At 41.4% G+C, this 26,214-nt stretch overlaps 1 protein-coding gene across 1 annotated transcript; it reads right to left on the bottom strand.

Moving 5' to 3' along the window:
* Positions 1 to 1,523: 1,523 nt before the first annotated feature.
* Positions 1,524 to 3,996, bottom strand: LOC149920031 (uncharacterized). Its single transcript, XM_090126207.1, has one exon. The coding sequence runs from the start codon at positions 3,575 to 3,577 to the stop codon at positions 1,559 to 1,561; it is 2,019 nt and encodes a 672-aa protein (XP_089982333.1). The 5' UTR covers positions 3,578 to 3,996; the 3' UTR covers positions 1,524 to 1,558.
* Between the last annotated feature and the right edge of the window lie 22,218 nt (positions 3,997 to 26,214).

The following is a 26,214-nucleotide window of genomic DNA, read 5'->3' as shown; positions in this document are numbered from 1 at the left end:
TTTTCAAAGCGAGCTTAGCTGCAAAAGCAGAATCTGTGACTATGTTACAGGGAAGGGAGGGCCAATAAACAATCGCCATCGCAACTGACCTCGAGCATCTGAACGCTGGCGCCCGGATCTGTGAAGATTATGGAATCCCAGCGACCATTTGTTTCCCACACTACCGCCCCTTGCCCCGTTGATGATGATGCATCGGTAAACAGGGTAGGCCCTTCCACGGGCGAGTCTTGCACCCTGCACCGTAACGACAGCTGCAATGGTCTCGCCAGTTCGAAAATAGGGGGCGAGTCCGCAAATGTGAGGGAAGCTGACGTCCCTTCCAAAGCAAGCAAGATGGGCTCTGGGAGCGGTAAAGAATCACGAAATGATGTAGGGAGATAGATAATAGAAGGTTCTTGTCCAAAGGTTCTGACAGCTGTATGACGGCACTTACGAAGAAGCCTAGCCAATATTTCCAGCCAGGAGGAGTACGCACGCGTGGGCTGAACGGAAAAATGCCACCACAATGGTTGCGGTTTGGCTCCCAAGTCATGGCCTATAACAGCAGCCGCCCCACTCTCGCATTTACAGGCAGCCACTTCCAGCTCCTTTCCAGGATCATATCGAGACAGAGCCGATTGACAACAGGATTCTGTTATTTCCTTCCATGCCTCTGCCATTTCGGGCGTGATGGAACGCGCCTCGTTCGGATCCGAGCCCTTAAGCTGCTCATAAAATGGCTGCATGAGGCGAGGAGGGATCCCCAGTGCCCCTCGAACCCATTGTAGGGCTCCTACTAGCTTCTGCACATCCCATAGCGTGCGTATCCGGGGTTTGATGTCAACCCCGACTGGGTGGACAGTTTTGTCTCCCAGCCGATATCCTAAAAACTGGACCCCCGATCCTCTCTGGATCTTTTCAGCAGAAATAGTGAAGCCGGCTGATGTCAGGAGCGTCACCACTTGGGCTTCTAATGACTGGAGCCCCGATGGGGTCGGGGATGATAGCAGTAGATCATCCATATAGTGCAGCAGGAGGAACTGCCTAGGGGACTGTCGGACCGGACTCAGAACTCTGTCAATCACTATCTGACAGATCGTGGGAGAGCACGCCATCCCTTGTGGGAGCACTCGCCAGTGATACCGACGAGCCGGGCCTTGGTTATTACGGACAGGAACCGTAAAGGCAAAAGCCTCCCTGTCTTGCTCAGCCAGGGGTATGGAGAAAAAGCAATCCTTCAAATCGATAACAACAACCCCCCAGCCTGCAGGCACGGCGGATAGTACGGGCGCACCCTGCTGAACTGCACCAAAAGGCACTAACTGAGCGTTAACTGCGCGCAAGTCATGCAGCAAGCGATAGGATCCTGACCGCTTCTTTATCACAAATACAGGAGTGTTCCATTGACTAAGAGAGGGTTCTATATGACCTAAGCGAAGCTCTTGCTGTACTAATGCGTGAAGCGCTACAAGCTTTTCTGTCGGTAAGGGCCACTGATCCACCCAGACAGGCCGCACTTCCTGTCTCCAGCGCAGTGGGATCGCATACTGCGCTGACAATTGGCAGATCGTGGCCCCCATTATAAATTTGTTATGCGTGCTGCCACACCCCGCAGAAAGTCCCTCCCTAAGAGGGTTCCCGGCACCTGCGCCACTAACGGGGTAAGCAGAACAGGCCTTTCCAGGGAGCCATCCCTATTGATTACGATAATCTCAATCTTCTGGGCGGACCTCCGGGTGGGCGTTGTTCCTCCCACTCCCGCTATCATCTGTGCCGCCCCTGTAGGCCATGTAGAGGGCCAATCGGATTCCGCAATAACCGTCACATCTGCGCCAGAGTCTATCAATGCAGTGACAAAGATGGACCGTGGCCCCGCTGAACCAGGTGGGAGATCGGTGATCGTAATAGTGGCCCTCACTAGAGGGCGCTCCTCACAACCCAAAGACAAAGCAACCATAGGCTGGCTCAGGTCTCCCAACTGCAAGCGGACAGGGAGGTCCCCGGTCGAACGCGGTCTTCCTCTCGATCTATTAGGCTGCTGCGGTCTACTTCGAGCTCTACACTGCGGCGCCTTGTGGCCCCTTTTCCCACACAACTGGCATACTGGACTTTCGTTGCTGCCTATTCTGGCCCTACACTGGGCCCTGACATGGCCCCACCGGCCGCACCTATAACATGGTCCTTGAGCCTCTTGACCCACTGCCGGATAGCCAGGGTGATGATGGCCAAAGCCCCTGCGCGCCATCATCACCCCAGCCACTGCGGCAGCAACCTCGCCTGCCACAGACGGATTTGACTTTTGCTTCTCTACGATATACTTGATGGCCTCACCGGGGGTGTGAAACTTTTCCGGCGCCGCTCTTAGCAAAGCGCGTATGTCCCTGCTCGACTTTTGATATAGGCAGTCCAGAATAACAGGGCTATGGACTGCCCTAGGAAGGTCTGACCCTTCTACGGCCTTTATCAGCCTATTTGCAAAATCCTGAAATGACTCCGTGGGGCCCTGTGTAATTTCTGTCCACGGGGTAGAGGGCTCTGCATTCCTTGCGAGCCTTCTAAACGCCTCTAAAGCGGCGTCAGATGTAGCAATTAATTCCCCAGGTCTCAGGTGGATAACCTGAGCCTGGGCAGTTAACAGACCTGGTGCGCTACCCATCAATCTCTGAAGGTCGGAGTTATGTAATACGTTCGCTGGATCGTTTTGCGCTATAACCAATAACTGTCTAAGCCGGGCCTGCCACTCCTCCTTCCACAATGTATACTGCACCGGCTTCAAAACCATACGCATCAAATTCTCTATATCATAGGGTAGGAGAGGCCCCTGTGCGGTAAGGTTCTCGAGGGCATTCATCGTCAAGGGGGATTTCAAACCCTTTTTCTCAACTGCCTCAAGCACCCTCGTGATCCCTTTCGGGTCTAGAGGAACCCAAATTGGGCCCTCTTCTGAGGCTACAACCGGAAACGCAGCTGGATTCGCTAGGCCCTTTTCTTCTGCTACCTCTTTAATTTTAGCCCAGTCAGTAACCGGGCCCCCCCACCGGCGCGGGCTCCCTCCCGGGCGCGGGCTCCCCCACCCCGCTCCGCCTACCGCCCTATCGCGTTCTTCAAGGGGCGGTTCTGGCTGAGACGTTTTGTCCAAAGAAGGGCATAAAGACGGAGCAGGGTAAGGCGAGGGCGGGGCTGTCGGCTCACATGACTGACTCGGCGACTCCTTCTTCTCCGTCTCTCCGCCTCCGCTCTCCGCCGTCGGCGCCATCTTTGCCTCGCTGGATCTATAAGAAAGCAAAGACCCGCTCCCGGCAGCCCCCGTCACGCTCCGGTCCTCCCCGAACCTTCCTTCTGCCTTTGCCGCTTTAAGAGCCCCAAGTATCAAGCCCCACGTTTTAAGCTCTGAGGCTTTTTGGTCGGACATGGCGCGCTGGCACAGCGCCGAAGTAAGTGAGTCCCACCGATTTGAATCGAGCACCTGTTGAGGGGAGTCCAGCTCACCCTCCTTTTCTAGCCGCGATAACACGGCCGCAATCTCCTTCTTAGAAGGAACGGTTTTACCGCAATAACTTTTACAAAAATATAAAAGTACCTTAATTACTTGATCCATAGTTACACACGCGACCTGCCAATACCCCACAGGTTCCACCGCAGTGTGTCTTCCGTAGGCGACCTGCCAATACCCCACAGGTTCCACCGCCTTACGGGCACGCCGGGCAGCTACTACTCACAGGGTAGATCACGTCGGGGTCACCACTTGTTGCCGCTCTCTCTGCAACATTCGTTTTCCACCCCATAAGATGCTGCTTTGCCAGCGAAACCGACCCCATACCAGGTCGGGGCCAAATGCTCACACAGACCCCAAGTATAGGTGAAGCAAAATGGCGTTTATTAAAATGTAGCAGGCACTTAAATATTCTCGTCCCGCTTTGTCTACACCCCTTGCATACACGCTGTCCTATTATGGGACAGCACCTGGCAAGCCCTGAGCATAGGGAACCTGACCCCGTCACACACCGTCTCCTCGCCACGCCTACTACATAATAATGAGTCTTATGAATTTGAAGACTAAATTGATATTCCTTCATCATTCCTAAATACTAAAGCTTTTCTATCACTCTTAAAAATGGTGTCAGACAGCAAATGTAAAGTAGATCTCGAGTCAAAGTTCCGATGCTATATTAAATCTCAGAAGATACCTAATGGGCAAAAATTTCCCAGACACTGTCACAAACTCAGAAAAATCTGAATGTGCAGCCACATTGTGCCGTACTTCTGGCTAACAGGACTCAACCCATCTGGCTTCTACCACTGCAGCAGATGCATCATGTATTAAATCCTCTGCTCTGTAGCTGTAAGGGCTCTCAACTTGAGAGTACCTCCTGAAGCACAAAGCAACTCTGACCAATGAAAAACAGCTTGGAACAACCATCTGGTCTACTAAGCAGGCCAGCAATAGTGTTTCTGCGCAGTTGACAGTATTCCAGTGGAAGGCTAGCTAGGAAATTTTGTCATTGAGCAGAGCAGGTAGTACTTATATTGGGTGCTGCTGTCTTGGTTCCCGCAGCTTAGGCATAAGGAGTTACTTCTTCAGAGAACGAGGTAAAAAGTATTTGTCTCTGTGAACTGAATCAAGGAACTTCTCTTTCTGAAATGCAGACAAATCATGCCTCTCCACTAATATTTTTCAGACATATCAATGCTTGGCTTTGGTTCAGAAGCAATTCCCTCTCTTAATTTCTGTAGAGGAACAACATAACTTGGTATGAACGTTTAGTGATAAATACTGCCCATTAATTTCAATCCTCATCATTATATTTCTATCCTGGCAAATGTAATAACATTAATCTGTCATTTCACTTGTATCCTCAGAGGATGAAGTTACTGGCTGATACAGCTAGGTGACCTTAGTCTCTGCTCTAACAGAGCCTGGCAAGCAGCACCCTGTTATTCCATGATAGAGAGCCAAATCAGCCCCAAGCTGCAGTGACCTGCACCCTGTACCTTGGACCCTGCTGTACAGTTGGAGAACAGCACTGCACTGCATTGCATGCCAGCCACTTCATGCTGCCACTTCAGAGCAAAGGCAGGGGCCATGTATATCAGTCTGCAAAAGTCCATGTAGGCAGCAAGATATGAAACATGTAATGAGCAGTAGTAACTCCTGCCGCACATCAACAACTTGAACAGCTAGCTTATAAAAAGCTAATAACAGATTTTAATTTCCTTGCCAACATTTCTCTTCATGTTTCTCTAAACACGTATACATCACCCTAGCATTATCAAAGGCACACTTACTAAAGATAAGCATTTTACTCATGCTGTAAGCATCCTTTAGCTTGCATGAGTATATTTAATAAGCCATCAGAAAATTCCCAGCATGTCAAGACTGCTTTTTACAATAGCAAAGAAGCCACTACTAAATCACACTCCATCAGTTTACACACTCAAACTGAGGAACGCGTCAGAAATGAGGAAACATGATTCACCTCATTTTCTGTTAAAGATCTGATTCTACCAACTTTACTCATTAGGAAAGCAGAAACTTCTAATTCTGCCAGCATTCCTGACTCTGGGTGGGGAGTTGGAGGTGGAGCAAAGCAACAGTCAACATGGGCAAGCCTGGCAGAATTAGGTCCTAATCAACTTATACAGGTGTCTGGGGGGCATATGGTCATTTAGTAACATTCTAAGGGTAATGGTTTGGAGCTGGCAGGAAATTTTATTTTTTCAGGATTAAAAGTAACAAGGCTAAGCACCCTATATGGTTGTTTCTACAGATTGTTATACTTTCTGCTAAGTATTTTTCATAATTTTTGTTTTTCAGAGATTGAAAAAAGAAGGAATTTCTGGAGATGGTGGGCATGGCTAACCCTGAAGGGCTGTCATGGCCTATTGGTGCAGCTGCACAATATTGATGTAGCGTCTTCTCATTTTCAGCACAGAGCTTTCCATCTTTTCTAGAAAGTAATAGGTAACAAAAGACCATTTTATAAACATCATGTGTCCCCAGCTGGTACTTTACAGAAGTACTCAGAACAACACCTTGAGGAAAGACAGCATTAGATCACAGTCTTGAGAGAATACCGAGAGCATCCAAAAAACCCGCCTCATAAATAAATGGCTAAGAAGTTGGTGCAAGCACAGGAACTTCGGTTTTTTTGACCACGGGGCAATTTACTCTGCGCCTGGCATGATGGCTGCGGATGGAAGTAGCCTGTCTCCAAGGGGTAAGAGGATCCTAGCCCAGGAACTGGCAGGGCTCATTGAAAGGTGTTTAAACTAGGTATGAAGGGGGAAGGGGACAGAATGAGGGCCACTGGGGTTGAGCGGGTAGTTCGTGGCTCAAAATGGAGTTCGATGGGTGAAAAGGGTGGAGTTCAAAGGGATGGAGAGAGGCAGGGGGGTGCTGCTTCCCTAAAGTGTCTATACACTAATGCGCGCAGCATGGGAAATAAACAGGAAGAGTTGGAGATCTGTGTGCGGTCGCAAGGCCATGATCTCATTGCGATCACGGAGACGTGGTGGGACAGCTCGCATGACTGGAATGTTGTCATGGAGGGCTATGTGCTTTTTAGGAAAGATCGGCTGGCGAGGCGGGGTGGTGGAGTTGCTCTTTATGTGAGAGAGCAGCTAGAATGTATTGAACTCCACCTGGGGGAGGGTGATGTAGCAGTGGAGAGCTTGTGGGTGAGAATCAAGGGGCAGGCTGGTATGGGTGACACCGTTGTGGGTGTGTACTACAGGCCCCCTGATCAGGAGGAGGAGGTTGACGAGGCCTTCCACAAGCAACTGAAAGTAGCGTCGCAATCCCAGGCGCTGGTGCTTATGGGGGACTTCAATTATCCAGATATTTGCTGGAAAAGCAACGTGGCCAGGCATGCGCAGTCCAGACGGTTCCTGCAATGTGTCGAAGACAACTTTCTGATGCAGATGGTGGAGGAACCAACGAGGGGAGGGGTGTTACTGGACCTTATTCTCACAAATAAGGACGGGTTTGTTAAGGAAGTAAAAGTTGGGGGTAGCTTGGGTTGTAGTGACCACGAGATGGTGGAGTTCAAGATCTTGAGTGGAAGGAGCAAAGCAAAAAGTAGGATTGCTACCCTGGACTTTAGGAGAGCCAACTTTGATCTCTTCCGGGACCTACTTGGAGCTATCCCGTGGGCTAGGGTGTTAGAAGGTAAGGGGGCCTGTGAGAGCTGGTTGGCATTTAAACAGCTCTTCTTCCAAGCCCAGGATCGGTGCGTCCCTGTGAGCAAGAAATCAGGAAAGGGTGGCAGGAGACCTGTGTGGATGAGCAAGGAGCTCATGCACAAACTTAAAGGGAAAAAGAAGGTCCATGAAATGTGGAAAAAGGGTCTGACCACTCGGGAAGAATATAGAAATGTTGTCAGGGCCTGCAGGGATGCGACGAGGAAGGCTAAAGCCCACCTGGAATTGAATCTAGCAAAGGTGGTAAAGGATAATAAAAAAGGTTTTTTTAAGTATGTTAACAGTAAAAGGAAGACTAGGGAGAATGTAGGTCCCCTACTAAGTGAGGGGGGTGTTCTGGTAACGGGGGATGCTGAGAAGGCGGAGATACTGAACGCCTTCTTTGCTTCTGTCTTCAGTGAAAAAGCTCCCCCTCGGGAATCCCAGGCCCTGGTGGTTAGTGAGAAGGTCTGGGGAATGGAAGACTTCCCTTTAGTCAGGGAAGAGGCGGTCCGAGAGCGCCTAGGCAACACCAATGTTCATAAATCCATGGGACCCGATGGGGTGCATCCACGGGTGCTGAGGGAGCTGGCAGAGGTGATTGCTGAACCGCTCTCTATCATCTTTGAGAGGTCTTGGAGAATGGGGGAGGTGCCTGAAGACTGGAGGATAGCCAATGTCACTCCGGTCTTCAAAAAGGGCAAGAAGGAAGATCCAGGTAATTACAGGCCAGTCAGCCTCACCTCTGTCCCTGGAAAGGTGATGGAACAGATTGTGCTGGATGCCATCTCCAGACAACTGGAAGAAAAGGAGGTTATCAGGAGTAGTCAGCACGGGTTCACCAGGGGGAGGTCGTGCTTGACCAACCTGGTAGCCTTCTATGATGTTGTCACTGGCTGGGTGGATGGGGGGAGAGCAGTGGATGTAGTCTACCTTGATTTCAGCAAGGCATTTGACACTGTCTCCCACGACATCCTTATAACGAAGCTGAGGAAGTGCGGGATAGATGAGTGGACAGTGAGGTGGGTTGAGAACTGGCTGACTGGCAGAGCACAGAGGGTTGTCATTGGCGGTGCAGAGTCTGGTTGGAGACCTGTAACCAGCGGTGTTCCCCAGGGGTCGGTGCTGGGACCGGTCCTGTTCAACATCTTCATCAATGACCTTGATGAGGGGGTAGTGGCCACCCTCAGCAAGTTTGCTGATGATACGAAGTTGGGAGGATTGGCTGACACGCCCGAAGGCTGTGCTGCCATTCAGCGAGACCTGGACAGGCTGGAGAGCTGGGCAGTAAGGAACCAGATGAAGTTTAACAAAAGCAAGTGTAGAGTCTTGCACCTAGGGAGGAATAATTCCATGCACCGGTACAGGTTGGGGGATGACCTGCTGGAGAGGAGCTCTGCAGAGAGGGACCTGGGTGTCCTGGTGGACGACAGGTTGGCCATGAGCCAGCAGTGTGCCCTTGTGGCCAAAAAGGCCAATGGCATTCTGGGGTGCATTAAAAGGAGCGTGGCCAGCAGGTCGAGGGAGGTGATCCTCCCCCTCTACTCTGCCCTGGTAAGGCCTCATCTGGAGTACTGTGTCCAGTTCTGGGCTCCCCAGTACAAAAAAGACAGGGATCTCTTGGAAAGAGTCCAGCGGAGAGCCACAAAGATGGTGAAGGGCCTGGAGCATCTCCCCTATGAGGAAAGGCTAAGTGAGCTGGGTCTGTTTAGCCTTGAGAAGAGAAGACTGAGAGGGGACCTGATCCAGGTCTATAAATATCTAAGGTGTGGGGGGCAAAGTGGCGAGGCCAGACTCTTTTCAGCAGTGTGCGGAGACAGGACAAGGGGAAATGGCCAGAAGCTGGAGCATAGGAAGTTCCGCACCAATGTGCGCAAGAACTTCTTTACAGTGAGGGTGACGGAGCACTGGAACAGGCTGCCCAGGGAGGTTGTGGAGTCTCCTTCTCTGGAGATATTCAAGACCCGCCTGGACGCCTACCTGTGCGACCTGGTGTAGGGATCCTGCTTTGGCAGGGGGGTTGGACTCGATGATCTCTGGAGGTCCCTTCCAACCCCTACGATTCTGTGATTCTGTGATTCTGTGATTCTGTGAATTCTCTGGCTGCATGGGTCACTGTGTTTACCAGTTTTTATATAGAATGTGCCAGTTAAGTACACCCCAGCTATCACACACAAAATGCCCTATGCACCAGGAACATCCCCAGAGGAATAGTTTTTACCAACCTATTTTACTCACTGAGAGTCAGCACAAGGGCATAGTATTGCTTTGTTTATTGCTTAGGGCAGTAGTTTTCATGCTGTGGTTAAAAAAATCCCAACAGTCTGGGATGTATGCTGAAGGCACTGCACAATAGGCAAAAAAGGCTATAGTTCAGCACATGTTTTATATGATCATAAACCAGTAAAAAAGCAACACAGCCACTCATTTCTGTCCCCAAATTACCTTTTGCACTGCTCTGGCACAAATGTTTATGTGGTTACTTGGAAAGCCAGAATGAGGAGCAGCACTGACTGATTTGCTTTAGGCAGATTGCTTTTCAGCCAGATTGGTGCTCTGGACCAGTTCACTAAGCAGTTATAAAAACGGACATGCTGACTTAAATTATTCATCAAATAGCAGATTAAAAAGAGCCAGCCCAGTGTAAGTGGCTTTAAATTCATTGAGTAGATCTTGAATTCACTGTCGGATATACATTCTTTAAACAGAAAAATGTTGAAGACAGTGTATACACAAAGCATGATGTACAGTGCTCTGTATTTGTAGTCAGTGCTGTTTAGGGGACCTGCTCCCATAGGGAAGCTAGGAGCACAGGGAAGGTCCAGCTCAGGAGTAGATTACAGCCTGACTCACTAGTTGTCTCTCACTGGCTGTTTCTTAAGAAAAATCAGTCATCAAATAGAAGGCAAGGCTCTCTCTCTGTAAGGCTCCCTCTCTTGGGAGAATGGAGCCAGGATATGAAGCACTGGCACAGTTTGCCCAGAGAGGTGGTGGATGCTCTATCTCTGGAGACATTTAAGTCAGACTGGAAGGAGTTCTGAGCAACCTAATGTAGCTGTAAGTTGTCCCTGTTTGTTGGAAGGGAGTTGGACTTTATGACCTTTGAAGGTCTCTTCCAACTCAAACAATTCTGATTCCATGATGTCTTCTAGTGTCCTGGCTGCGTGGTTAGTCACAGATGCCTCCTCTGGGGCATTCACAGGGTTAGTCTTATCATTGAGGCCTTTTGGTGTTTCCATGGGACAGTTTTGCCCATAACAGTGCCATGAGTGCCCTTGGGTTGTGCCCCAAGAAGAATGTGTACAAGGAGAGTCCTGTATTTGCAGGTCCAGCTGTCACCTCCTTGACAGGCAGGGAGCAAGACTGTATCTTTTCACTTGGGAGCCAGTCACAGTTGGGTCACTGCCAACATCTTTCACAGTACCTTTGGTCCTTTGATTTTCAGGAATAGCTATTTAATGGAGTAAGTACAGTCAGGATGAGAATGCCTGTTGACGGAATTATTAGTGGAAATAGCAACCTGTCCCTTCCACTGTTACTTCATTTCTCTCTCTCTTCCCTGTTGATTAAATGCCAGCTCCTTTCTGTGTTCTCTTCCAAAGGAATTCTTCCCTCCTGCTGCAGCAGATCCCTTTGTAGCACAATGTGATGCTGCCCAATGGTCTTACAACTCCCTCCACTGCTGCCTCCACAAGCCTGTACATTGCAGCCCAGAGAATAAGTCAGGCATTGTTATTTTTTTATTTTTTTTTTTAATTACAATATACTATGTATGTTTCAATGCAGGACCCAGATGGATAAATAGATGAGAAAAGTGCAGAAATGACTGCCTGGAAAAATTTGGTGTAATACTGCTTGAAAAGCAAGGGCCAAGCTAAGCATTAAACATGACAGTGCATATAAGAGCCTGCAGCTTCTTAAGAGTATAATTTGTAAAACTGCCATTTTACCAAAAGTATTCCTTTTTATAGTGTGCCTCTCTTATAGTAGTTCAGGAACAGTGACATTTCCTAAAGCCATATTTAGTAAATATTTTACAGTAATCAATTTCACTGAATTTCACTTTGGGGCTGTATGAAGCAAGTGGGGCAAGGTCCAAAGAGCACTATAGCAGTTTCCAGAGGCAAGAGAGAGTAATTCAATTGCTAGAATGATCTCACATATCCTGTTATATCACCATGGTATCCCAGAGGTACCCAAGTGTTAGAATCATAGAATTGTTTGAGTTGGAAGGGACCCTTAGAGGTCATCTAATCTAACTCCTCTGTATCGAACAGTTTGCTCAGAGCCCTGTCCAGCCTGAATGAAACCTGTGATAAAGTTATTGCTTTTACACATTCCCCCCCAAAACCATTTTCTTATGTGAGCTATACAAGAACACGATGGCACTTTCAGGTGGATATTTGGCTCTGTGACTTAGTCTCTGTTAGTTTAGGTATCCTCAGCATTCAAAATACACACTGCTGTCTCTTGAGAAGATGATGCACATCTCCCATGTCTACTTTGCTGAGCCTTGTCCCAATAACTGGGGGACTTTCCTTCCTAGCTGTGGCCAACAGCCCCAACCAGTAGGAATGTTTCTTATCCCAGCGTTTAAGGCAGGAAAACATCTTTCATCTCTCCCACTGGAGTCTTGTTATGTTCCAAATAGACTCATTAATGTGGAAGGAGGGGAGGTGAGGCATGAGGAAAAGCCTAAATAACAGAGAAGGCACTCTGTTAGAAGTATAAATGGTTTAATCAGATATTACTTACAATCTCATTAAAAACAGCAACTGTCTCCACCTGCTTAACAAATCAACTAATTCTCTTCATTCTCTGCAACCCAGTCCCTGTCAGAGAAAACACAAAAAAACCTCCACCTTATTGAAAAGTTGAAACTAGGAGAAGTGTTAATAACTGGAAGTCACACTGTATGATTGGAACATTTTAGAAACACTAATGATGGGTTTCAGTAGACGTAGCACCCACAGAAGAGTGACTACATCTCATGCTGATAAAATTTCCATGGATTTTCCCAGGAGGGCATTGCATCTGGCATTCTACTCCAATTATTATATGCAAGGTGGCTTCAGAAGAGGAAATGAAAAATGGCATATTTAAATGAAACAATAGGGGTGGAGATGAATTTTTGCTAATTAGACAATTTTTTATTTGGTAAGGCTTTAGTGTTTGTGTACCTCACAAGAAAGAAATAGGGGATATGGTAGCATAATCATGCCACTTGAACATTTCTTTTTAACTGTTTCTAGATTTATAACTTTGAAGCTTGGAACAGAAGGAGAGTTACAAGTATTCATTCAACTGCTGCAGTGTTTCAGTACAGCATAGGTAAGGGCACGCAGTGGAATTGAGGGAATGTCATAAAAACTGAAAATGGAGAAAGCAGCATGCTGTGGCATACGACACATGTAACAGTGATAATGCAAAAAGATCATAAGGTCCTATTCACTTCTTCAGCTGTGGGCTGGATTGGAAACTTGACTTCTTGTAATTAGATTCATAATACGTCATCAGCAAAAGTGCTGCCTGTTGCTATTTTGATCAGCTTTGCTTTGACTTTGTATCTATTCTTTTCGAAGACAGAAAGTTTCCCGTACTCCATAAGCCAAATTATCACATTCCACAATCCCTGAAAGTGGACATTTTTCTTCTTTCCAAAGGAATTAATTACTTGAGGTTTAAGAGCTGTTGTTCAACAAAAGTATCTTTTCTGTAGGAAGACAGTTTGTCATTAGAAAAACTCAGAATGACTTTAAACGTGTCCGTCTCACAGTGCCTTTTGTAGTTCAATTTTCTATTGTACTGTATCCTATCCTATCCTATCCTATCCTATCCTATCCTATCCTATCCTATCCTATCCTATCCTATCCTATCCTATTCTATTCTATTCTATTCTATTCTACCCTAATGTTTCCCTTTTTCCAGCCAATAGGAACTTCATCAGACTGTCATGACCTCTCAAATATGATGAATAATGGCTTATCATCTTCATCTGCCAGTTTCTTCAGAATCTTTGGATGCATGCTCAGGGCCCATGGCATTACGCACATTCAGATTCCTAAGATGGTCTCAAACTTGATTAGTTACCATACTATGTATGTGTAGAGGTATTTCATGTGGACCTTCAGCTGTCTAACCTTCCTGACAGAATCTTTTGAGAGTGTTTTGGGGCACTTCCTCACTACACTGATGGCCGCACTGTTTGTTCCAGTTGGTTGAGAGCATACGAATGTCATGGTTTGGGATCCCACTTCCCAGATTCACAGTCTATTCCTTAGTTGAATCTCTTCAGAAATGCACAGTCTTATCACTTGCTCATATGTAGTCAGAAGCAGGATTGATGACTGCAAGCAAATTCGTCTGCAGTATTGTGAAGGGCTAAAATGGAAATCAATGAGACTGGCACGACATCCATTTCAATGAATTTTATAGAAAATGACATGCATTATAGCAGAAAAACAGAATTAAATTAGTAGGATTTAAAGGGATCATGAAGAGTAAACTGCCAAGTATTTGCCTGTAAAATAGTGTATGTTGAACATAGAGCAAAGACTTCACTGAGGTCTAGGGAGTACAACTTAGGAGATGAAAGCCAGATATGGTGATTATCTTCTTAGCATGAATACTTGCCCAACAAAATTGCCCTAGATATTAAGCCTTTCTTTATTTTTTTTCCCCAGCTGCTCTGCAGGCTATACCTCTAGTCACAAAGATAATGATTTACAGGGAGAGGGAGGAATTAATGATCCTTCCTCTCCACAACCACTGGTATACTTTGATGTTTTACCTATACTTCAGCTTATGCAGTATAATCATGGAGAGCTCACTTCCCTTTTCCAGATCAACGCTGAGTCTGGCAGTGGGCCCTTCAGATTTGGACCAAGTTGCTGTAAACAAGGCTTCCAAGAAACAAGTGTTTGGAAGACTGTAAAAGAGCAGCATTGCCCCGTCTGCCAACAGTACAGTCTTTCTCAAGAAGTCTTTTGGAGTTTTCCATTATCTAAAATATAGACACTAAAACCTCTCTCAGTCTAGCAAGGTACAGATTCTGTAAACAGCATACAATATTGAAGAAGTAATAATGACATATTTTATATTTAGGAGTGATTATTTTCCAATACTGCTAACTGGGGAATGAATGAATGACATCAAATTTCCTGAAAAACAATTTCCCTAGGAATTATTTTTAAAATAATAGAGAAAAAAATTAGATTGTGTATGGGAGGTTTTGTCAAAATGTGAGACTGAAAAATATCAGGATTTTTTTTGTTTGTTTTTAATTCCTATTTATTGAAAATAAAGAGCCTAATCAATTGAAAAAGTGCTATGATAAACCATTTTTGAAAGTATTATTGAAAAAGGCTGCTGATTTTTTTCTTATAATTATACAAGTCTGCTAATGTATTTTTCACTTATTTTGGACTTGGTGATATTAATTAATCAATATTTTAGAAATTAAAAGATGAAAGAGCCAGCTAAACAAAATCAATTCCACTGAATTTAATTTTGTACTACAAAGAAAACTTGAATTAATCTTGTACTACAAAGAAAACTTGAAAACTTTGCAATTGTGTTGTGTTCTTTGGATGTACATACATCATAGGCACTGATGCTCAGTCCTACTTAGATACTGAGTTACCAAAGAAACACTGCTCTTTTACCAATTTTCTGAAGTATAGCAGTGATACTGATTTAAATAAACAAATCCTGGAGGCAGGATTAGCTCTGATTCAGTGATATTGTGGAATAGTGGTTCTATCTACCTAAAGTTTGTGGGTATTTCCTCTACTGAATACTATTTTCACTATGACTCTTTATTTATTCTTAAATTTTCAAGATAATACACCATCTATACAGAAAACATGTTGGAGCAAAAAGGTCCCCAGAGAAGACCAGAAACCCTGAGATAAAGTGCAGCAGTCATTTTGCATCTCTTTGAGCTACTAAGAAAACATGACACAGGACATTACAGAGTAAAACTACCTGAAGCTTATGCATTATCAATCATTCCATTCTACATGCTATTCTATCTTTCCAAATCCTAGCCTACACACTATATCACTGCCTTCCTCCCTTTACCCACTGCACACATATTGAAGTCTCAACATATTCTTACATTTATCTCAGTGAAAACTACCTCGAGTATATATGAGTTTTCATCTGCAGTTTAGGTAGAACATTCAACAATTCACACCCAGTGTAAGCAAAGAAAGTCAAGTACAATTGTATAATTCTTTGTAAGAATAATCTTATTTGTTCACTTCTGAGAAGGGCAGCATGCATTGTGACATCCAGAGAGAAGAAGTGTGGCAATTTATTACAATATGTCTTCTGATGTTTTTACGTGGTTTCTTGTACTGTGTGCAAGATGCTTTGATTCCTTCTCAATTTCTCCACACACCTCGTAAGTGATGAGCAGTGAATCACACTCCAGTACCAATTCACAAACATCGTCTTTAGGTGTAGCTGATTTGTAGACATCTTAAAGAATTTCTTGAGTGGAGTCTGTCATATGCTCAGACTTCCTGAACTCATCTATGAAACGAGACTAAAATTTTTCCACCCTACAAATTCTTCATTGAAATGTTTCTTCTTTACTTTAAGTAGATGTATGTGCATACTTAAATGCATACACACATATACACAGAAGCTGAAATTCTAACCATGATGAAGCAGTGACATGCAGTCCTTTTTAAGATTGGATAAGAATAATATAATATCAAAATAATGGTTTAGATATATGGCTATTTATTATAACTTGCTCTCCTTAGTAAGTGACTATTAGTACATAAAGTCTATTCAATAATGGCCCACACATATTTTCACTGGTAATGTGAAGCCTTTGTCTTAAAATCACTGGAAAATGTATTTAACTTTAATTTAGATGGTGAGGAATAGGTTCCAAATAGTGGAAAATATTGCATTAGCTCGCTAAACCAGCAAGTTCATTGTGACTGTGATTGTAATTTATAAATGTTTATAGGAATTAAAAAGCATATAAAATTAATACATATTTGTTTTAAACCAGCTAATATTTCCAGCATTCAGCTTAAAACTTCTTGTGAGATACAGATATGTAGAAGTTAAATTTTTTAATCCTCTAAACCACAACTTCCTAACAAGATGATATACTTTTCTTCCAAACTAATTGCTAACAGAAAGACATCTTTGTAAACTATAAATTTTAGTCATCAATTCAATAGACCAGAGCAGTATGCTGGATGATCTCAAACTTAGTAGTCTTAAAGTCTTGTTTGATTCAAATTTATAGATATAATTTAATTAATCTGAACAACCACCACAGTTTGAAGCCAGAGCCTTCTGTATGTATTAAAGGGTTGTTATTTTTATTATCTTTATTTATTTATCTTTATTTTAATAAAAAAATAAATTGAAGGGATGCATGTACTCTGTATATAACATTCGCTGGAGAATATTATAAGTATGTTGTGCATTCATCTGTAAGAAGCAACCTCTGTCTTTTCTGAGTAAAATTCAAAAAGTATATTCACTTCATAGCTGATATTAATCTTGAGATTTCCCATTAGATTTTAGTACAAGTGTGTCTCAGCTCAGTTAATAATTCACATTCCCTTGGGTTTCTAGGATGAGTTATTTCATAATTGAAAAAATGCAGATGAGCTTAACAACAAATAGCAAGTGCAGGTGCTGTTTCATATTTCTTTAGGAAGGAGAGTATCATATTAAACAGAGAAGAGGCTTCAGTTAATTCAAATAGTTAATCTCCAAATCCATCCATTCAGCTTATCTACCTCTTTATAACATAAAGTAGCCAATAACATAGCATGAGCTTTTGAGTACTACAGGAGAGAATGTGTAATGTCTGAATGTTTAAATATGTCACTCAAATCTTTCTTTTGTTAAGTCTATAATTTAATGCTGTGTGGACAATGATGGAAATTGCATGAGTTTACAAGTAGACCAGCATTTAGAGATTAGTTGAGATAGTGGCTGACTATTTAAACAAGTAGGTTCTGTCACTCATAAAAAGCTCAGAGAAGGTCAGATCTATCCATGTTTAAATAGCTGGTAATTCTTGTTTAGTGCAATGCAGTTTGCTGATGTACCATTCTGGAAAGGATAAACATAATGAACTTCAGAGAACTCATTAAACAAATATATTTATTATATCTTCAACCATCTATACGATAACTGTAATGAAAGTAGTAGTAAAAAAAATAGTATGTAAAAGACAGAAGTAGAGATAGAATGAGAACTGTAAGCCACCATCTACTCCCTTGGTTTATTATGTAACCCAAAGTTTTCTACTGGCAATTCCTACCCTTTGCCAGTGTTCTGAAGTACAGTTTGGTCCTCAGTGGATCACATATATATATTTCAGATCAGGTTGTGGAACTGCTGTTGTAAGTAGATCTGTAGTTACTCGAGTCTTTAGAATTTTATGGAGAAAGAGTAATAGGTCTTACAGAGTGGTGTAAGTCCTGTGGGAGGTAGCATTTATAGTCCCAAATTACTTAAGTGATTTTGGCTTATTTCCATATTTGAGTCACTTATCCATTTTACAGTTCTCCTCTCTCTAAATAATAAAAGAGAAATACTTTGCTAACGTAGATCTGTCAGGAAAAAATGTGCTGCAGAAGTAGGAAGATGAAATTAGTATACAGTTTAAGGCCACGACTCCAGGATAAATTTTTATTAATAGTATTTCTGTTGGCATCTATTATCTGAATATATATATATACATTATTTGTATTTTCTTAAAATATCTATCTGTTAAAAGTGACTACATTTTGTGATATAGGGGAATGAGGCTTTCATAAATATGCTTACTGAATGCTGTTAATTAAGGAGGTAGTCAAACTTCCATCCATCAATGTGAGCAAGATTTCTTTATTTGAACACAGACAGTATTAAGGAGATAAAGTGTAGCAACTGTCATCTGCATTAATTCAGTTTTCATAATTGAGATTACTTTCTCATTATAATCAATGGAGAGAAATAGGCTTGACGAACCTTTTGACTGTAGGAGCAGTTGAGGTTATTAGGCTGAAAGGAAATATCTGTCTTGCAGGTATTGACCTGGATTCAGCAGATCTGCTGGGTTCATCAGCTGACTCCTCTCTGGTCTGCTTCTTCTTTACTATTTCCCTAGCTTATGTTGTATAATGATATTTTCTATTATTACTTACAGTATTTACATCTGCTGTGTATTTGTTATGTACTACTAAGTAGTCTTCATCTTTATACTTTCACCACTGTAGAAAGCAAAGAAGGTAGAATGGTAAGAAATTAGGAAATCTTATCTTTAGTGAAGAGCACTTTCTCACACCTCTTTAAAAATAGCTCTTTTTGTCTGTCATTATCAATTATCAACTTTATCAACCCTACATTCACATGACTTATATGAGCAGCTAACTAAAGTGAAAGAGAAAGCAATCTCTGTAAGGCAGTCAGCTATCACTATGCAGAAACAAATGGGATCCATAACCCTCTTGCCAATCCCTTCTTCCCCTGAAGCAAAAGATGCATGTATTCATAAACTTTCTAGAGAATTTATTAGTTCATGATGCATGTCTTTTCAGAATGCAGAAATAACCTACAACATTTTTAATTAAAAGAAATACCCTATTTTCCTTGTCCCTATTGCTCAGAGTTCTTCAGTCTGTTGGATATAAACAATTTGTGCTTAAGAATAAAGTCAACTTGTTTTCTGGAAGACTTAAATTACTTCACACAGAAGCTTTTGTGTTTTTTATGGCTGATATGCAATATGAAATACTGGTGCTGCACATATGCATCACAGATGAAATGCTGTGGTGCTAAACCAGGTGACCTCAGATGCCCCAGGGATGACCATACAGGTGGGTGGCTGAAGCACACTGCCAACTATATTTACTGGTAACTTCATCTTTAAAGACTTTGCATGTGCCTGAAAGAAGATAAAATCTTCCTGTTGTTTTTTTTTTCAAATATGCTGCTGGGTGATTGTTATTACCCTAGTCTTTTCACCACACTCCTTGAATATATTGAGTGTAATTAAAGTTCTCAAAAAAAAAAGACCAAGAACAAAATTAATTTGATTTTCTATAATTCAAATTCAACCCACATATGCCTGAACATTTACAACAGTTCACATTAGAGTCACTGCAGTTTTAATTCCTTCATCTTCGCTTACTGTCACAACAAATTAAGTTAGATTGGCTGTTTTGAGATTTTTATGGCTTTCTGTGTTCTTGGTACTTAAATTAAAGACCCTTTTAATCCATGACATGATGTCGAACAAGCTCAGAAATAAGTTATGACATCAATAAGATTATGTTTTTGTGAAAACGATAGCAAGTCACAGTCAGTAAGGCATTCTATAATGTTATCAGCAAAAAGGAAGAAGTATTAGAGAACTTAAAAACAAATGGAAAACAATATGAATGTATTTGTATTTTTGTTTTCTCCCTTCACTTTGTATTTTGGAGTGTATAGTTATAACTAGTGTCAAATGATTAATGGAGTAGTATATTCAGCAATTTAAACATCTTTTGTAGAATAATCACAAAAAGACAGATATGACATCAGAAATATTAATTATTCAATTTACAGTACTTGACTGCTTTGCTCTGAGGTTGATTTATATATGGCTTAGGTGTAATGGACCAGAGAAGATGTATGTTCGGAGTCCTACACACTGACTCAGTAGTTTCCAAAACTTCTGAAGAATGCGCTTCGATTTGGTAACAGAAAATGTTTTCTACAACTACTTCTAGAATGTGACATCAAATTCACTTTTTACAATGTTTTTATCATAAAAATAATTTTTAAAATCTTGAATAATTTAAAAAACAAACAAAAAAAACCCATATTCTCTTGTTCTTTAGTTTGCATTTAGCTTGCTAACATCCCTATCACAGAAAAAGCTCCCTGGTGTTTATGTGGTGTTCTTATGATATATATACATAACACCACTATGTTTCATCAGCAAACACAATGACAGATCAGGTGTCCTTTACTTGTAGTTACATGTCAGTGCTCAAATGATGGATAATTGCCAGTGACAGACCCAAGACCAGAATGGAAGGAATCAAGGGTCACATGAAGAGATGGAAGTGACAGAGCAGAGCACTCAAGGCAGCAGCTTTTGAGACAAGCAGATACCCTTTCAGACAGCAGCAACAGAAATCAGCACAGAGGCCATGTTATTTATTTATTTTTCCAGGAAATGAGGTATCATAAGCTAGAAGCTGCCTGTTCTTTTCATATTCATAGTTTGTGATTCAGAGATTTTTGACAAAGGAGAATCATTGCTGTCTGCTTGCATTTCTAACTGGCAGCAATTAGCTACAGTTGAGTGAGAAGCATTTTGGTGACTGCCAGCAGTGTTAGGTGGAAAACTTGTCAGAGAGCCTTTTCCATTGACAGCAGAGGAGAGAGTAACATTTCCCAGTTCTGGGAATGTAGTAACTTCAGGATTACAGCTTATTCATAAGGATGGCCTAATATGGTATAAATGTTGTCTTTAAAAATGCATGTTAGTAAAAAGAAGATTGTGTTGAGTGTTCCCTGTAAGCTTGCTGCGAGAGAACTTTTCTGGTAAACGGGAAAGCAGAGCTACTAAGGCACTTGTGGCCATCTAATGTAATGAAATTCTGAGGAAAAATGTGCTCCAGAACTTGTTGACTTTAAAGAAATAACCTGTTCAGAAAAGACACAGCTCATTAAAAGCACAGTGTTGATTTTACTGACAATTCTTAAGCAAATATGAATTTATTCCTTACGTGTGTTACTTGATCTTGCACATGGACTCTAAATATAACAACCAGAAGAAAAAATACTGATTAACTTGTCTTTTGTACTGTATAATGTCCATGCAGTTGCTGGGCAAGAGGTTGTTTCAGGCAAGAAGAGTTTGACAGGTATCATTGCCAGTAGTATCAAGTAGAAGACAATTGGTAGAAAAGTCCTACAGTATTCCTGCTTTAGTAATCTAATTTAGTCATCTAACCAGGTGGTGTCACTGAGAACTTCAGCTTCAGACTGAAAAAATGAAGGTGCTCCAGCTGTTTGCATGCTCTCTGGGTTCCAGTCAGCTTTCTGGCAAGTCCTCACACACATGTGCTATGCAGGTAATCAGTTAAAGAAGTCATGGTTTATGTTTAAAATGTTAAAAGATTAGTTTGTGGAGCACCTCAGAAAAAGGAAATGTTACTTCCCAGAATGAGAACCATAACCCCATAAAAATGTAACCTCAACCCTACTGGAAGAAAATGTGAAGACCTTTCACCAAAAATTCAATAAATTGCCATACAGAATGCCACTGGTTAGAGTTGGCTACTGTTAAAAATTGTTCAAAAGAGAAACTGCTGGAGAAAAAGTAACATCTATACAAAAGTTAAGAATATGTATCAGCACTATTCAGGTGGTAAAGGATTACAGATAACCACTTCTGGAAGCTCTCAAAGAAACAAACAAACAAAAAAAAAAACAAAAAAAAACCAAAAAAACAAAAACAAAAACAAAAAAAACCCAGAGGAATATTTCAGATATTTGATTCTTTATAACACAAATTAAAAGGGATACGCTTTATTTTATTCCTCTTATATGTGTAGTGAGTAGTTTTATTTCTCTTAATTTTTCTGTTTTATATTAGTATCCACTTGCCTTTTATTGATTTCGTTCTCAGAATTTAATTTCCCTGAGAGGATTTATAGCATGATTCTCTTACGTTCACTGTATATCATCCATCATCATTAGCATTGGTTTTACTACTGTGAGTCATCATTATCATCTGATATATAAAAGTGTAAGGCAGAAGCCTCTTTGCATGGCCTGAGTTACTTTTTATAATGTTTTTTTTCCTTAACTTGTTTAGTTGCATAACTTGTTGGAGATAAGATTTTCCCTACACCATTAAATTTCCTTTTGCTCATTGCTCATCTATCCTAAACAAAATTCATTTCATTTCAAAACAGAGCAATGCTTATTTGTTGTTTTGCTTGTATTAATTGGTTCATGACCCCTAGGGATACTTGTTTCACTCTCATCTATGTAAAGTGAATTCTAACTATGCTGTGTTTTCCTAAAGGCCATTATAAAGTAATGAGCTTAGAAGATAAGATCAAAATTTGCAAACTCCATACATAAGTCTGTTGCTCATTGCTGGAAAAATATGCTGCTCAAAGAAGTCTGCTCAACAGAAAGTAGAGCTTGCTCTTTTCCTATTTTCTTTTTATACATCCTTTTATGCTCTCCTGTATCTCTCGTAGTTTTCAAAAGGTGAAAGAAATCAAATTGAGTTTCAAAATCACTGACAAATTTCGACTTGCACTTAGAAGAAACGTATGCTCCTTTGAATATGTCCATAAAGAAAAGAACTAAAAAAGTGTTGAGTTAGAGGATGCAGATAATCACATAGTATTTTGACAAAATTTGACAGAATCTAATCTGAGAATTTCTAGAAACATGCTTTTATTGATAAAGATAGCCTGCCATGTTTATTATTTTCTTAAAGATTGGTCCTGATAGCCTTACTTGTCTTCATGTAAACTCTCAAATAGATATTAATTTTTATTAGTCTCCGTATGACTTTGACAACCCTTAACTCCTGTGATTGAGAAACATTTTTTTCAGTGGATACTGCTTGAAAATACTAATTCTGAAGTGGTCCATGCACAGGAAGGAAGAACAGCCCATAGCTGAGTTTGAATCAGTGTGTTCAGAAGTACCACAACCTTAATGACTTATAAACAGTCCTCTTTTCTGGATATCATAAGAGTAAACTGACTCTTTTGAAGAGTGGCTGCAATGTGGGGAGCTGGATCATGAAGGGAGGTGGAGTTTGTCCTCCACAATGAGTGGCGAAGTGAGCAGGCTCTCTGTTGAATGCCACTCTCCTACTGTGGACACGTCCTTGCAGATCTCTTATCAATACTTCGGTGATACTTTGGTTATTTTAAGCATAAGTTTCTAATACAGTATGATTGTTTATAAAAAAAACGTGACAAATATGGCAGATTTCATACCTATTCTTTAGTCCATCTGCACTTTACTTTCAAAATTTCAGGTTGGTGCTTGCTGAATATGGCAACTGACTGGAACACTTGTATTCCCTGATATCTCCACACACAGCATTATCAAGTTGGTGTTTTCTAAGTAGAATGTTTTTTTTTATGGCAAGGGAAAAAATATACTTACACATTTTAAAAATGTCCCTCGAAATTTATTGAGAAAATGTAGCCTTACAGTTTGGCCTGGGTATTTTCTTCTTATTATTATTTTAATTATCATTATTTATTTTATTTTACTGCTCTGCTATCACTGAAAGCATCTTGAGCCTACATATTTCTTTCACCTTTTGATAACTATAGGAGATGGAGAAGAGCAAAGGATGTCACTACAATCAGGGGGTTATGGAACAACATTCAATATATGAGATATTCTCTGAAAAGAAACAATCCACTTAAAGTCCTAGGTTAAGTAATATATGAATTGGTGTCAACATTGCATGCAACTGAAATTGCTCTTCAGGGTGAATATGGTCTATTCACTGCAACATAAAGACAAATGTAGTGCATGCCAAAATTATTCTCTGTATCCCAATGAATTTCCTTTCAGGCCTGAGGAAAGTATTCATCTGGAGAACATATTTTTCTATTTCTGGTCTATCCATGTATCAGAACTGATTACAGTGAGCACTCATTTTATGCCATTAGTGAGGAAACAAATGTTAGTCCCTTCATTCCACACAAATCCTTTGTCTGTTTTGTATAACAAATGTTTTCACATGATCAGGATTTAAATGCTATCAGATTTTCACTTTCAGGTCTTCTACAACCTTCTTTCTTTAGTAGAGTCATTTGCCACAACATAGTTCAGAATCTAGATTGCAACTTATTTAGATCAGTGACTGACCTGACAGTTAGGGATTTTGATTCAGGCCATTAGACATTTTTCTGTCCAACATTCATTTCAGCATTTGCCTAAATACCTTTTTTTCTAGGTATATATTTTAAACTCTTTCATTTACTGATTTATTTTTGGCTTCCTTCATACTGATCTAGCTGTTTTAATCAATAATTCATTATACCCCGGAGTGAAATTTTTATTATTATTTTCTGGCTCTGATATGTTTTGATTATGAAAACAAAATGAGCAAATTTATGGGCCAAGTTGCATTAATTGAAATTAAATTGAATTTTATTGATGCTGTTCCAATTTGAAGCTGAATATTCCCATGGCAGTTTAAATGGCCATGCATTGTAAATGCATATTACCAGTATCCCTTCTGAGATAAACTTAGCACACAGTTTACAAAGCAGCACTGTAATTTGGCATCAGTAGTCTGAGGATCCCATGGATGGTTTAGGAATTAGGTTTGGTAGGAGGGACCCTTTGTTATGTCCATGAAATTGAAGCTTCATTTGCAAGAAAATACAACTTTATTCACTTCACCCTTTGCCTTATTCTAGTAATGGACTGCAAACCGCAACAAGTCGATTTGAGCAATCAAACTCCAGAAAATATGCATAATCCTCTGCCCATTTGGCAACATGCTTGGGCAAAGAGCTCTTCAGTCTGATTTCTAGGAATCAAGCAGGCACACAGCAGATTGCTCAATAAGTCTGACTACATATCTCATCTGACAAAGGCTAAATATGTCAGGACATGTGAGGAGAGGAAGAAGAAACAGAGCAGAAGGAAACCAGTTGCTCAGGGGACAGATTTCGTGATTTGGAGAAAAAAAGCAATGAAAGATGGGGATAACAGATTTTACGGAACTACAGTGTCCAGAGAGCAAATGATACTTAGGAATTTTATATTGTATATTAGCTCCATAATGATATACATAAGTTGGCATCTATATGTATCCTTGGTATTTGTTAGTTAAGTTACAACATATATCTGAAAATGGAAATTTCAGACCAAATCTCCCAGAAATTCTTCAAGATCTCAGAAAAGGTATTAATCAGAGGCAGCTCATACCATCTCTGAATTTCCCAAGCTGGCTACAAGCAAAACCTGGTTGTGGCTGTTCCTACTGGCAGCTCTTTCTCTCTTCCAAGCAGTGCATGCCCCCATGTCAGGGAAGCCAAAGGGATGCCCCCACCCCTACCCCCTTGCATTATAGCATGCGAACTAACGAAGGTATATATTCAGGAGAACAGTCATGGAGATCTAGGGAGCATTGTGTGAAATGGTACTACCAGTATTACTCTGTTAGTGCGCTTGCCATTGCACAACAGGGCAAAGATTGCATCTCCACTCAGCCCACACTATTGCTACTGCAGGATCATACCCAGGCCTGTGTATTTTTAAAAGTTCTTGTAGAAAAGAATCATGCTTTAAAGTTTCTCCTTGGCAGGTGCAGCATCAATCATCCAGCAGGTTGTTTGTCTTCTCTTCACTGCTGAGACTTTGAGAGGGATTCATCAAGTATTAATGAGTCCTCTAGGTTGCTTGCTGAGAGCTATAAAACTGCAGACTGTAATTCCATGCTTTGAAAAGAATATATCTCTCTGTCTCTTTGCACGTTAAAGGTGCTTTCTGAAATAATTAAAGGGCAGAAGGTCAGGGTATAGCCAAAACTTAAAAAAAAAAAAAAAAAAAAAAAGAGAGCCCAGTAACTACCCATGTCATTCTTCAGTTACTTTGTTGAAACCTTTTTATCTCTGCCCATAAAAACAGCTCTGCATGGACGTACCAGACAACACTCTTTTGGCAGTGAAATAATATCTAAAAAACTTGTGAGAGAAATTGATGAGAAACAGCTCTGAAAACACCTAGAAAAAAATGTTTGTCAGTGTATAATAGGTATTGTTTACTGTACCTGATACAAGGATGATCTGAAAATATGGCCTTTTGGGGCTAAGTGATTTGATAAACCATGACAAAGAAACAACTGAAAATTCCAATAACCTCTGATAAACAGATTTTCAACAAAATGCATGAATTCAAAGCTCTGTGGGAGCATGGATACATGTCCTCATGCATGTGTTCACATACCACAGTAAAGATGAAGAGAGGATGTTTGAATAAAGAGTATTAGATGCTTTAATCTCTCAAAAGCTGCAAAATCAAATGGGG

Source organism: Phasianus colchicus, chromosome 1 (assembly GCF_987193195.1).
Source record: "Phasianus colchicus chromosome 1, bPhaCol1.hap1.1, whole genome shotgun sequence".
NCBI classification, from domain to species: domain Eukaryota; kingdom Metazoa; phylum Chordata; class Aves; order Galliformes; family Phasianidae; genus Phasianus; species Phasianus colchicus.
This window is presented reverse-complemented; position numbering and strand designations above follow the sequence as displayed.

Bases quoted from the DNA above. Each gene is read 5' to 3' on its own strand.
- LOC149920031 (XM_090126207.1), bottom strand. From the start codon at position 3,577: ATGGATCAAGTAATTAAGGTACTTTTATATTTTTGTAAAAGTTATTGC.